This window comes from Phacochoerus africanus, chromosome X, assembly GCF_016906955.1.
Source record: "Phacochoerus africanus isolate WHEZ1 chromosome X, ROS_Pafr_v1, whole genome shotgun sequence".
NCBI classification, from domain to species: Eukaryota; Metazoa; Chordata; class Mammalia; order Artiodactyla; family Suidae; genus Phacochoerus; species Phacochoerus africanus.
In genome coordinates this window covers 29,693,297-29,706,945 of record NC_062560.1, presented here as the reverse complement: position 1 = coordinate 29,706,945, position 13,649 = coordinate 29,693,297, and the positions used below count along the sequence as shown (strand labels likewise).

The following is a 13,649-nucleotide window of genomic DNA, read 5'->3' as shown; positions in this document are numbered from 1 at the left end:
TCTTTGAGAAATAAGGCACTTATTATCAAAGATCTAAGGCTCTTGGCATTGAATGTTCCTGTCATTTAAAAATGGCTCCATTTTCCTTACTTTTATTTATGTATTTATTTTTTAAATTTTATTGGAATATATTTGGCTTACAATGCTGTGTTAGTTTCAGGTGTACAGCAAAGTTAATCAATTATATATATCCATTCTTTTTTCCCATATAGGTTATTATAGAGTATTGAGTAGATTTTCCTGTGCTATACAGTAGGTCCTTGTTAATTTCATACATATAACTGTGCATATTCAGTGACCTATTATAACATGGTAAGTTGATCCCAGATATTGAAAAATCTATTTTTCATTATTTTAATGCAACATCTTTGTAGGGTTTTTGTTGTTCTTGTTATCATTGTTGTTGTTATTTTTATTCCATGACCCTATCTCTTTTAAACTTTGTATTTCAAGGATCAATGATGCCCATTGCTTAGAACAGTTTCTGGTACATAGTAGGTGCTCAAAATTCGTTACATGAATAAATGGAAGAGGACTTTTCATATAACCATGTTTAACATGACATTTGTATTTATATTTTCTCTCCCTTTTCTCTGATGTTTTTACCATTTTTGTTTGTGTTTAAGTCTTACTAAATTCTGAAGAGACTGTCATTTAACCCTCTCTTCCATCTACTTTCTTCTCTTAATTTCTGGCAACAAAGTGAAAATAATAGTGCTTATGTCTTTGTAATGACAGAACTTCCTTTGTCTTTTCTTTAGACTAGTTTTAATCCTCAGTGACTCATATTTAAGAAATGAACTGTGCAGCTGTGGTGGATCTAAGCCCTTGGCAACAACTCAAGGGGCAAACAAGAGGTCTCTCACAATGGATGAGTGGTCCTTGGCCTTGAATTATTTGCTGCTCACTTTTAACAATAGAATTGCACCATCATACAGTGTCGTGGACTTCTTCGGTTTTAGGGGACCTTTAAGATCCCCTAATGCTGTCCTGGTTTCAGCATTGTAAGTTCCATGTCCTTAATGCCTGGCAAACCAGGATGGTTGGTTATCCATCTTTTAACCTGCGTTCAAACCATTCTTATCCTAAAAAGAACATATCTTTCTCTCTTTACCTTGTGATCTTCTCTAACCTGTCTTCCTCTTTTCCCTCTCAGAAAACAAGATACTGCACAAATAGTTGTCATTTGAAATGCCCACTCCTTCTTCTCTAACTTACTCCTCAACTAAACCTATTTCCAAGGCTTTGGCCCTCCACTGAAATTGTTCTTACCGAGTCTGATGAACACTTTGCGGCACTGATCTTGCTTTGCTTCTCTGTGTCATGATTAGCCACTCTTGGTCACTTTATTACTCTCAAACTCTTACTCTCCCTTCATTGGTTTTAGACTATTCATTTCCCCTAAACTTTACACCTATCGAATCTTTTTTGGCTGTTCATATGATCCACCTCATATGTCTCATTAAATTTTTATGTATGTTCTCTAGAACTTTCTTTTCACCTCATTCCACTGAGCAATGTTATCTATTTATGTAATTTTAATCCCTTCCTATATGCCTAATTGTAAGCACTCAGTGGATATTAGCTCAGTGAGAGAATGACTCCTAATTTCATTTCCTCCCTCTATACCTTGGACCTGAAACTTACTTCTTTCCATACTTCCTGGAATGAATGTTACCTCTCTGTCTGAGTGTATCACATCCCCTTACTCTGTTCCCCACACAGATCCCCCCCCCATACTAGTGCTGGGGTTTTTATATTCATCTTGATTAATTTTATCCTGAACGTATGCATGATGTGTTCTGGATCTGAGACAAATTTCTTTTAATTACTTTACAGTAAATATCATCATTACCTTCCTCCCTTTATTCAAGCCTCACCCCTAGGGAGACATGGTGAGAGCTGACGAAAACTCTTTCTACATGAGTGGCTGGGTACTCCATAGGCAAGAGACCAGGAAAAAATGACTTTTCTCTGCTTATAAAGAAGGGGGCCATTGTCCTCTTCTCCCTCTGGAAGGATATCCTGGAAAATTTAACGGATCTGAGTCCTCACTCCAACTTCTCTAGGAGCCAGCTAGCCCTGTGAGTCTCAGGTTTTACAGCCTAGAAATGTCTCCAAGGTCTGGGCTTTAAATTTCTGAAATATAAATACCTTGCAGAGATAGGCACTTCTGTCGTTGTGACAGCTTAGAGACATAAACTGGGAAACTACTCTGGGCTATAACCATTTGGCCCTTTGGATTAGAGAAATTAACTAAACAAATGACTGCATATCTGAGTCCCATGGTATGGGAAGGTGTTCAGGAGGCTAGAACTTTTTATAGGTGTATTGAGGAATCCAGGAGAGGTTATCTCCTCACATTTAGTTTAACTGCATCCTACATTCACTTCTCTACACAGCCTAGATACTAGGAGTCATCCTTGTTCCTTCCTTTCTCTTCTCCAGCATCTCTTCAGTCACCAGAATCTTATATCTCTGCTCTATAAACATTTACCTACTCTTTCTCTGTCTCTTTTCTTTTGTCCATGGCTGCAGCACATGGAAGTTCCTAGGTCAGGGATCAAACTCATGGCACAGCAGCAACCAAGCTGTTGTAGTGATAACACTGGATCTTTAACCTACTGAGCCACAAGAGAATTCCCTTTTTTTTTCCTTTTTCTTTCTGTTTTTCTTTTTTTTTTTGGCTATGCCCATGGCATGTGGAAGCTCCTGGGCCAGGGATCAAATCTGAGCTACAGCAGTGACAACACAAGATCCTTAACCCAATGCACCACCAAGGAATTCCTCTTTTTTTTTCCTAATACCATGATGCCATTGCCCTGGATCAGATCCTCCTTATCTTTCACTAAATTCTTGGAATTGCCTCCTAACTGTCTTCTCTGATTCCATTACTGTCCTTCTCAAATACATGTTCTGTACTAATGTCAGAGAAAACTATTTGAAAAACACATGAACACCCATACCAGTCCTCTGCTTAAATCCTTTCAAAGGCTCCTGATTACCTGCAAGACAACACCTAGACTTCTTAGCAGGGCATATGTGGTCATAGATTGAGCTTCAAATCCTGACTTAAAGGTCCAAAGTAGTTTGAGATAATAACTGTGCCCTGCTTCATCTCTGGACATGTCTTCCATTTGTACTTTATCTTCTAGAAACATTAGCCTACTTGAGAAAACTAAATACGCCACTTATGTCTTCGCACCTGCATTTGCATCTTCTTTCTTCTTCTTCTGACCTGCTCTTCCCTAGCTAACTCCTTTTCATCTTTAGAATTCTTTGTGAATACTATCTTCTCCAGGAAGTCTTTCCCAATTTCCTTTCCCATATTGTGCCCACCTATAGTTCTTTCCACATTGTGTTGAAGTTATTTATGTATTCAACTCTTCCACTCTATACCATGAGTTCCTACCTAGGAAGGGCTGTTTTGCATTCAAGTTTGGATTTCTTGTCTCTGATATAACTACTGACACATAATAGTTCAATAAAGGGAGCTATTATTATTTTTATAATTACTAACATTGGGATCAGCTTCCTCTTTTCAAGTCCAGATGGAGAGACTTAGCAAGACAATAATTTTCTTTTTTAATTTTCTTTTTTATTTTTATTTCCCCAATACAATTTTTTTTCTACTGTACAGCATGGTGACCCAGTTACACATACATGTATACATTCTTTTTTCTCCCATTATCATGCTCCATCATAAGTGACTAAAAATATGGCACAAATGAAACTTTCCGCAGAAAATAATTTCCTTAAAGTTAGAAAAATTAGATGTCTGACAAAAATACAGGAGTACAAGAAGTGTATACACACATATACATGCATGTACACACACACATGCAAACACATACATACAGAAAGAGATTACAAATGAAACAGGGCAGGGCGAATCAGCCTTACATGTAAGCAGAATAAATAACCCACTGACTCTGTATGATTTCGAGGATGCAACAATATCGCACTATATGGAAATTACATTCCTATCCACAGGCTGAATCCTAATATTCCACTTACAGAATTTTGTTATTTTGGCTTAATCACCTTGCTTTACTCTATGAATTGTAAATAACTCTGGAAAATGGATCATTGTGCAAAGTATCAGAGTCAGGATTCCTTTGAATGGTGAACACCATTATAGTTGTATTTATTAATGTGTCATACCATACACTCCTGGAGCACTCCTATGTTTTAAGGTGATACTGCAAGTTAGTCTCCCAGTAACAGAACAGTGTTTAAACTCAGTAGGCAACATTATGAAAAGTAGGATAGAAATTTTTAATGATATGAATAATTAAGCCCTAGATCAGGGCAATTATTATTACTATTGTTTTTACATGGATCTTTTAGCATTTATGCGATACTTAATAGTTTCATTAAAATCATCTCTTTTGAGATTGCAGAACCTGCGTCTGTAACTATCTTCCATGGTTTCAGTGTATCTGTTCATTTATCCTAGAGTCACATGATATCTCTTAACCCACTTGATTATATAGAATTGTATTGTTTTCATTGTTTCTAGTATGTTTTCACCCTTCTTTTGGTTAAGAAACGTCTTGGAGGCTGAAACTGCATTTTGCTTTTCTTTTAATCCCCTATATCAAAGAAGATTATAGATTAGAGATGAAAATTGATGATTAACCTAGATGACCTCAAGACACCTATTCTAGGCCCACTCTTTTATAGAAACTTGTTCCCACAATTCTTACCTCCAGTATACCTCAAAACCTCTCTCCCATTTTCAAAGAAGTCACAATGAATAATGTTATAGGTATTTTGGAAAAGTGTTGAATTTCTACTTAGTTTCCTATTAACACATCATTATATTTATTGTCAGACATTTTGACAGAATTGACTGGTGATTATGAATTGGATTGGTTGTACCCTTCAATACAACCTAGGTTTTCCCAAATGGCCCATTATGGTCTGGATTTCCATTATATGGGATATGTGTAAGTTTCATTAGCCCTCCTAGAATTGCTGTATTGCAAGTGTTTTGCAATATATATCTTAAAATTTTAGCCCCAGAGTTCAAGTTTGGCAGTCCAGTTATATAAATAAAGCACTATTTTCTTAATTAAAGGGCATTACCGTATTTTGAAAGCACCCCTGTCTTCTCCAGAATAGTTTTACAAACCCATTGGTTTCCTGATTACCAGAAAGATCCATTGAGCCTTCTTTATCATTTTATGACTATCAGTTTAGAAATAAAGGAGATAGAAACTGACCTGGGAATTTCATAACCAAGTTCTGAGCACCAAGGATTAATTTTCAAAAGAATGCCACAAGCCAAATAAGCATTTCTTTTCATCTTATTTCCCAGGCCTTCAAGAGGGAATTGAAAACGAAAGAACCTGTAATCATGAGTACTCTTGAGACTGTACGAATATTTCTTACAGAGCAGCCTTTGGAAGGACTAGAGAAACTCTACCAGGAGCCCAGAGGTAATTAAATGTGGAACTGTGATAACATATTGATAGAAGGATCAGTGGTGACAGAGCGACCCATCCATTCTTGCTGCCAGGGTCTGAATAGCACTTGTATTTTCTAGGTTAAATAGAATTGATTCAGATTAAACATAGATGTTGAAAAAGAGAAAGGAATCATAAAGCACCATACATAAATCTGTTTGCACATTCATAAATAAACATTAAAAGAGATTAGTGATCAGTTATGGAAACATTTAGAAAAGAATCAACAAAAGAGATTATCTGTGAGGAGGAATTTATTGTTACAAAGACTACAAGCTAATTTCAATTTAAGAGCCTTCCTCAAGTAAACTAGAGCTTGTGGTGTGCATCCTAACATTTTTTCTACTTAATATCTTAAATGAATCTTGGATTATCTGATTGATAGAAGGTGGAACAGATTCACTCAGGAAGATAGACTTCAAATGTGCTAAACTGTATCAGAACAAATGCCAGAGTATCAAAGAGCCATTAATCAGTAGGTTGGCCTCTTGTTAAACTATACTTTCTTTCTCCCAGTATGACCTTTTCAGCAGTGGGGTTTTTTTAAACACAAAAATGAATGTTGCCTAAAACCTTGTCGTGTTACCAATTTAGAGCTGCCTCCTGAGGAGAGAGCCCAGAATGTCACAAGGCTCCTACGAAAGCAGGCTGAGGAGGTCAACACTGAGTGGGAGAAACTGAACCTGCACTCTGCTGACTGGCAGAGAAAAATAGATGAGGCCCTCGAAAGACTCCAGGAACTTCAGGAGGCAACGGATGAGTTGGACCTCAAACTCTGCCAAGCTGAGGTGATCAAGGGATCGTGGCAGCCTGTGGGAGATCTCCTCATTGACTCCCTCCAAGATCACCTAGAAAAAGTCAAGGTACCGTTTACTGGATGGCTTCAGGGCCCTTTGAGGGACTCAAAAGAGGTTCTAATCTGAACTCATGTGCGGTGTTTTCATCTCAAAAAGTATAAAATAGGGCCCCTAATCTTTCAAAGTAAGGCCATCTTTTGCAAATTCAGAGTCTTCTGGCATATGTATTTTTTTCTCAGAGAAGATAGTGATCTCATCATCTCTCTGTCTTCAGTAATATAAAAAGAAATATTAAGAAGTTACAGGGCAAAAATTATTTTGACTTTACTAATAGGAAATTAACTTAAGTGTACTAAAGTGGTCTGGTTGTGTGTGTGTGTGAGTGTGTGTGTGTTTACCCTTTGTGGATCGTAGTATCAGAGTAGGGAAAAAGATAACATTTAATCAAGAGCCAAGAGTCTAGGTTTTGGCCTATTGGCTAACTAAGTTATATGACCTGGGTGAATTAAGTACTGTGAATTGAGACCATTAATGCTGCCCTTCCCTTAGAAGGCAATGTATATATGCAATTTTGAGTTGTATTGGTCCACCGCGGATCTTAGGAAATATCATTCTCTATTTGGAATACTGTCCATGAGACCAAAGTTAAATTCCCTTCTAGCAGAAATTTGATAAATATATTTATAAAGAAAGAATATTCATATTTAGGAGTATCATGTTAAAAACCAGCAACTTGGAACGTATTTTATCTATTTATCTAGTGTCAAAACCAGTGGAAGTCCTTCTAGATTCAAACTCAGAAGTGATATTCTCACCTGTGCTTAGCATGTTTGCCAGCCCCCTCATTCTGGAAGGTCTTTTCTTCCTTGGCTTTCATAGCACTGTTTCATCTACATTCTTCTTCTTCCTTTATTTTCCACAATTCTGAAACTTTACCCACCCTTCAGATGTCAGTGTGCCCAGGTTTCTAACCTTAGTTCGGTTATCTTTTTATTGTATAAAAATCTTAGCTCACTTTTCTTCTTAATGTATAAATGTTCCAAGTTTGAAATGGCATGGATGGTGACAGATCTAAATTTATAATTTGGATTTCTTTGCTGATCTGCTAACCTGTATGCCATTAGAATTGAAACACGGCCATTCTGAAAGCAAGTTCATTTGTTCTCCTGTTAGCCCATCCCCCTACTAATATACCTTTTTACCTGCCTTCTCTTCTGTTTTCTATTTCAGTTAATGGATCATAATCCAACAAGTTGCTCAGGCTAGAAACTTGAGGTCCATCCTTCAATCCTTGTACATTTTCATTGACTGCACTTGATTGCTCATTTTACTTCAGAATATCTCCTTCACAGTTTCTCTCCTCTTTTCAACCAATGTCCCATTCCGGTCCCCAACACTGTAAGTCAGTTTGTTGTATTACATATCCTTAAATCTCATTTCCCAGTCAATGTAGATGGCATATTACAAACACTGCATTTTAGATATTTGGTGAATGAATGAATAAACAGTTTCTTTGCTCTTTCTGTATTACCCACTCTGTTCCAACTTGAATCCAAGCTCTGTGTAGGAGACTTCCTGCATGACAGTGGAGGTAGGCGATCCTGTTTCTTCATAGCTTTGGCTTAAATTTCTGATTGTTGCTTCTGTCCTCTAGGCCATTGCGGACTTCTGTCCATACCCTCCTTTAGCAAACTATGCAATTCTTTTTTCATAACACTCTGCCTTTGCAAATGCTGTTCTCTGTGCCTGGATCAGGCCACCTTACCTACTGGTAAACTGTCACTCAGCCCTCAAGACCCAACTCAAAAGGCCCCTGTCCTTAGAGTTTACCCAGTTTTCTACCCCCAACTCCCACCAAGCAGAACCTGCTCTGAATTCAGTGCTTTCAAGATCCCCACTCATACTTGCATTGTTACACTTCAATTTTACCTATGTTGTGGCAAGTCACTTAGGTATTTCTTTTTCTCCCATAGAAAGTGAAATTTCTAAGAGCAAGGATCATGGTGTACATCTTTGAATTCACAGTTCCTAGTACGGTGCTGGAAAAATATAAGGAATTTAATTCAGCTTCTTTATTCCTCCATGCAACAATTGTTTATGAGTTACTATAAAATGTGCTAAATATGCAGTTATAAGTGAAACGGACTTGATCTTTGTCCTCATGAAGCCCACAGTCTAATGTTGAATTGAAAAGCTCTTCATTAAAACAGTAGATGAAGATTTAAAAGAAGATTAAGTACATAATTTCTAAAATCTCTGCCACCTGAACATTATACAACCCCGTGCCTAACATTTTAAGCAATGGTTAACATTTCTGTACATATAAAAATTGAAATAATGTTTTGAAATGTCTTACCTTGCATTCATTCTGCATTAAAAATCCTATTTTATGCAAAAAGATAGGAACTAAATTTTTACAAATCTTCCCCCAAATGGAAAATAAACTTAAGAGAATGTCCCAAAGGAAGTAAATTAGTCAATAAATCAATTAAGTGGCTGAATATACAGGCTTTAGAGCAGACATAAGGGATTCTTTTTGAGCCATGTCTGTCACACAGGAGTGTTTGTAGGATACTGAGTATGGATGGAGAATGTATGCAGCATGATTTAATAACAAAAACTAAAAGCAGGACAGCTCAAATATCAGCTGGCCTTTACCCAGCCTTTTTTGCAGTTTTCTCTTCAGTTCCCCCTCTCAACTGTTTTTGATCCTAAGACCTACTTTATTTCCCATACTTTACCTAGTTGTAAGAGTCCTCATTCTGATCTCAATAATTACAAAACATATATACATTAAATGTTTCTTTAGAAAGAGCTTATATGTATCATTGCTTCTTTCTCAGACAGATACACTTAAGTTATAGTACCTATTGGAATATATATGTTCTTGTCATAATGTGATTATGTTGGTTTCTAAAACAGCATTGTATAAATATTACATGCATATTTTAAAATTATATATTATATGAATTCATATATATGTATTTCCCTCCAGTAGGTTCTATTCACTTTTCAATGGAAATAAAAACCCAGTGTTTTTCTGTTCCATATCAATGATACCAGACTTGAAACCCTGAAATATTGGCAGTGGTAGTTTATAAGGAGTAAATTTTATTAACTAAAACTTGTTTTGAAAAGAAGTAGAAGAGTACCTAGGGAGTTCCCCTTGTGGCACAGTGGAAATGAATTCAACTGGGAACCATGAAGTTGAGAGTTCAATCCCTGGCTTTGCTCAGTGGATTAAGGATCTGGCTATGCCATGAACTGTGGTATAGGTTGCAGACAAGCCTTGGATCTGGTGTTGCTGTGCCTGTAGCATAGGCCAGCAGATGTAGCTCCAATTAAACCCCTAGCATGGGAACCTCCATATGCCAAGAGTATGGCCCCAAAAGCAAAAATAAATAAATAAAGTAAAAAAAAGTACTTAACTGTTCCCATTTTTCTTCTCAGCAATTTAAGCCATCAGAGGTTCCATGCTGTAGGGAACTCCAAACTGGTAGCTAAAAATATTGCCAGAATGCCAGAATAATATTTTATTTACCCATCTCAGTTCATTTTCATCACCCCTAGTGACTTTATCATAATATCCACCTCCATTCAGATCTCATTTGCTAAAGAAGCTGTTATTCAAGTAACTATGGAATGTGTGTTTCTGTGGGACTTAACATCAATTCACCTCATTGGCAAATGTGGTTTTTGGAATTAGAGAATGAATAAAACAACATCAACTGAGTCCTGGGACACCGTGGACATGGCATGATTACTAGCAATCATTTCAGGACAGTGTCCATAATATAAATCAAGAGAAAGGAATGTAATGTTAATACTGACTAGTTAGCTCACTAGGAGAATCCTAGCCTTCCAACTATAACTCCCATAGGAATAACCACTAGAAAAAAATTTAATTTTTTTTGTCTTATTAGGGCCATAGCCACAGCGTATGGAGGTTCCCAGGCTAGGGGTCAAATCAGAGCTGTAGCTCCCGGCCTACACCACAGACACAGCAATGCCAAATCCGAGCCACGTCTGTGACCTACAGTACAGCTCAGGACAATGCTGACACCTTAACCCACTGCATGAGCCCAGGTTTGGAACCTGCAACCTCATGGTTACTACTCAGATTCATATCTTCTGAGCCATGACAAGAACTCCAATAAAATTTAAATTTCAAATGTCTTTTTATATATTTTCAGAATTCATGATTAATATTGCTTATTAAATGTTTTAAGAACAGAATCATGAATTCACACTTTATTGAAAATAACACCAATGCTTAAGTGACTATACAAATATTCTGACTTTTTTTGGAGTAATGGGGAATGAGAATAACTCCTGGGATCATTAGACGTTCTATACAGAAGATATGTAGATGTTCTACACAGAACATAAGCAGAATATATGTAGGTTTTAATAAAGTGAAAAAGCTTTTTAACCTAAAGTATACTTGAGACATTTTTGTTCTTTTTTTAATTTTATAGCATTTTTTATTACTCAGTTACATTTATAGTTGTACAACGATCATCACAAACAAATTTTATAGGATTTCCATCCCAAACACTGAGTGCATCCCCCCATCGCCCAACCTGTCTCCTTTGGAAAACATAAGTTTCTTAAAGTCTATGACAGTGTCTGTTCTGCAAAGAAGTTCAGTCTGTCCTTTTAGCAGATTCCACGTGTAAGTGATAACATTTAATGTTGGTGTCTCATTGTCTCACTGACCTCACATAGCATGGTAATTTCTAGGTCCATCCATGTTGCTAAGTATTTTGCCAGTATTTTGTTCCTTTTAATGATTGAGTAATATTCCATTGTGTATATGTACCACATCTTCTTTAGCCACTCCTCTCTCGATGGACATGTAGGTGGCTTCCATGTCTTGGCTATTGAAAATAGTGCTGCAATGAACATCGGAGTACATGTGTCTTTGCAAGTCGTGGTTTTCTCTGGGTAGATGCCCGGGAGTGGGATTGCTGGATCAAATGGTAGTTCTATTTTGAGTTTTCTGAGGCATCTCCATACTGCTTTCCACAGTGGTTGCACCAATTTATATTCCCATCAATGGGGTACTAGAGTTCCCTTTTCTCACACCCTCTCCAGCATTTATTGTTTGTAGATTTTTTTGATGATGGCCATTCTGGCCAGAGTAAGGTGGTACCTCAGTGTGGTTTTGATTTGCATGTCTCTAACAATGAGTGATGTTGAATATCTTTGCATGTGCTTTTTGGCCATCTGTATGTCTTCTTTGGAGAACTGTCTGTTTAGATCTTCTGCCCATTTTTGGATGGGGTTGTTTGATTTTTTGGCATTGAGCTGCAGAAGGTGTTTCTAAATTTGGGAGATGAATCCCTTGTCAGTGGATTCACTTGCAAAGATTTTCATCCATTCTGTGGGTTGTCTTTTCGTTTTGTTTAGGGTTTCCTTTGCTGAGCAGAAACCTTTAAGTTCAATTAAGTCCCATTTGTTTATTTTTGTTTTTACTGTCATTACTCTAAGAGGTGGATCTGAGAAGATGTTGCTCTTGTTTATGTCAGAGAGTGTTTGGCCTATGTTTCCTCTAAGAGTTTGGTAGTGTCTGGTCTTATATCTAGGTCTTTAGTCCATTTGGAGTTTATTTTGGGGTATGGTGTTAGGGAGTGTTCTAATTTCATTCTTTTCCATTCACTTTTCCCAGCACCACTTATTGAACAAGCCGTCTTTTCTCCATTGTATATTCTTGCCTCCTTTGTCATAGATTAGTTGGCTGTAGCTGCGTGGGTTTAATTCTGGGCTTTCTCTCCTGTTCCACGGATCTAAATTCCTATCTTTGTGCCAGTACCATGTGGTTTTGATGACTGTTGCTTTGTACTATAGTGTGAAGTCAGGGCGCCAGATTCCTCCAGCTCCATTTTTCTTTTCCAGGATGTCCTTGGCTATTCTGGGTCTTTTGTGCTTCCACACAAACTTTAAAATATTTTGTTTGAGTTCTGTGAAAACTGTCCTTGGTAATTTGATAGGGATTGCATTGAATCTGTAGATTGCCTTGGGTAGTATAGTCATTTTGATAATATTAACTCTTCCAGTCCACGAGCATGGTATATCTTTCCATCTGTTTGTGTCATTTTGATCTCTTTCATCAGGATCTTATAGTTTTCAGAGTACAGGTCTTTTGTCTCTTTGGGTAGGTTTACTCCTAGGCATTTTATTCTTTTGGATGTGATGGTAAACGGGATTGCTTCCCTGATTTCTCTTTCTGATCTTTGATTGTCAGTATATAGAAATGCAGTCGATTTCAGTGTATTAATTTTGTATCCTGCGACTTTGCCAAATTCATGGATGAGCTCTAACAGTTTTCTGGTAGAATCTTTAGGATTCTCTAGGTATAGTATCATGTCATTTGCAAATAGTGATAGTTTTACTTCTTCCTTTCCACTTTGGATTCCTTTTGTGTCTTTTACTTCTCTGATTGCTGTGGCTAGGACTTCCAAAACTATGTTGAAGAGTAGTGGCGAGAGCGGACATCCTTGTCTTGATCCTGATCTCAGTGGGAATTCTTTCAGCTTTTCACCATTGAGAATGATGTTTGCTGTGAGTTTGTCATATATGGATTTTATCATGTTGAAGAAGGTTCCCACTATGCCCACTTTCTGAAGGGTTTTTATCAGAAATGGGTGTTGGATTTTGTCAAAGGCTTTTCCCATGTCTATTGAGAGGATCATATGGTTTTTATTCTTCAGTTTATTAACGGTGTGTATCACACTGATGGATTTGCAGATATTGAAGAAGCCTTGCATCCCTGGGGTAAATCCCACTGGATCCTGATGTACAATCCTTTTAATGTATTGTTGGAGGCGGTTTGCTAGTATTTTGTTGAGGATTTTGGCATCGATGTTCATCAGTGAAATTGGCCTGTAGTTTTCTTTTTGTGTGGTATCTTTGTCTGGTTTTGGTATCAGGGTGTTGGCCTCATAGCATGAGTTTGGGAGTGTCTCTTCCTCTGCAATGTTTTGAAAGAGTTTCAGAAGGATATGTGTTAGCTCTTCTCTGAATGTTTGATAGAATTTGCCTGTGAAGCCATCCAGTCCTGGACTTTGTTTGTTGGAAGTTTTTTAATCACAGTTTCAATTTCAGTTGTTGTGATTAGTCCGTTCATATTTTCTATTTCATCTTGGTTTAGTCATGGAATATTGTACTTTTCTAAGAATTTGTCCATTTCTTCTAGGTTTTCCATTTTATTGTCATGTAGTTGCAAATAACAGTCACTTATGATCCTTTGTATTTCTGTGATGTCCGTTGTTCCTTCTTTTTCATTTCTAATTCTATTTATTTGAGTCCTCTCACTCTTTTGCTTGATATATCTGGCTAGGGGTTTATCAATTTTGTTGATTTTTTGAAGGAACCAGCT

At 37.1% G+C, this 13,649-nt stretch overlaps 1 protein-coding gene across 6 annotated transcripts in view; it reads left to right on the top strand.

Annotated features, from left to right (window-relative positions):
• Positions 1-13,649, top strand: part of DMD (dystrophin) — a 2,144,556-nt gene that overhangs the window by 1,779,155 nt on the left and 351,752 nt on the right. For all 6 annotated transcript variants that reach the window (XM_047764837.1, XM_047764839.1, XM_047764840.1 and 3 more), the window contains 2 exons: positions 5,324-5,444; positions 6,066-6,334. In XM_047764837.1, coding sequence (XP_047620793.1) covers positions 5,324-5,444; positions 6,066-6,334 — 390 coding nt within the window. The remainder of the gene's footprint in view (positions 1-5,323; positions 5,445-6,065; positions 6,335-13,649) is intronic.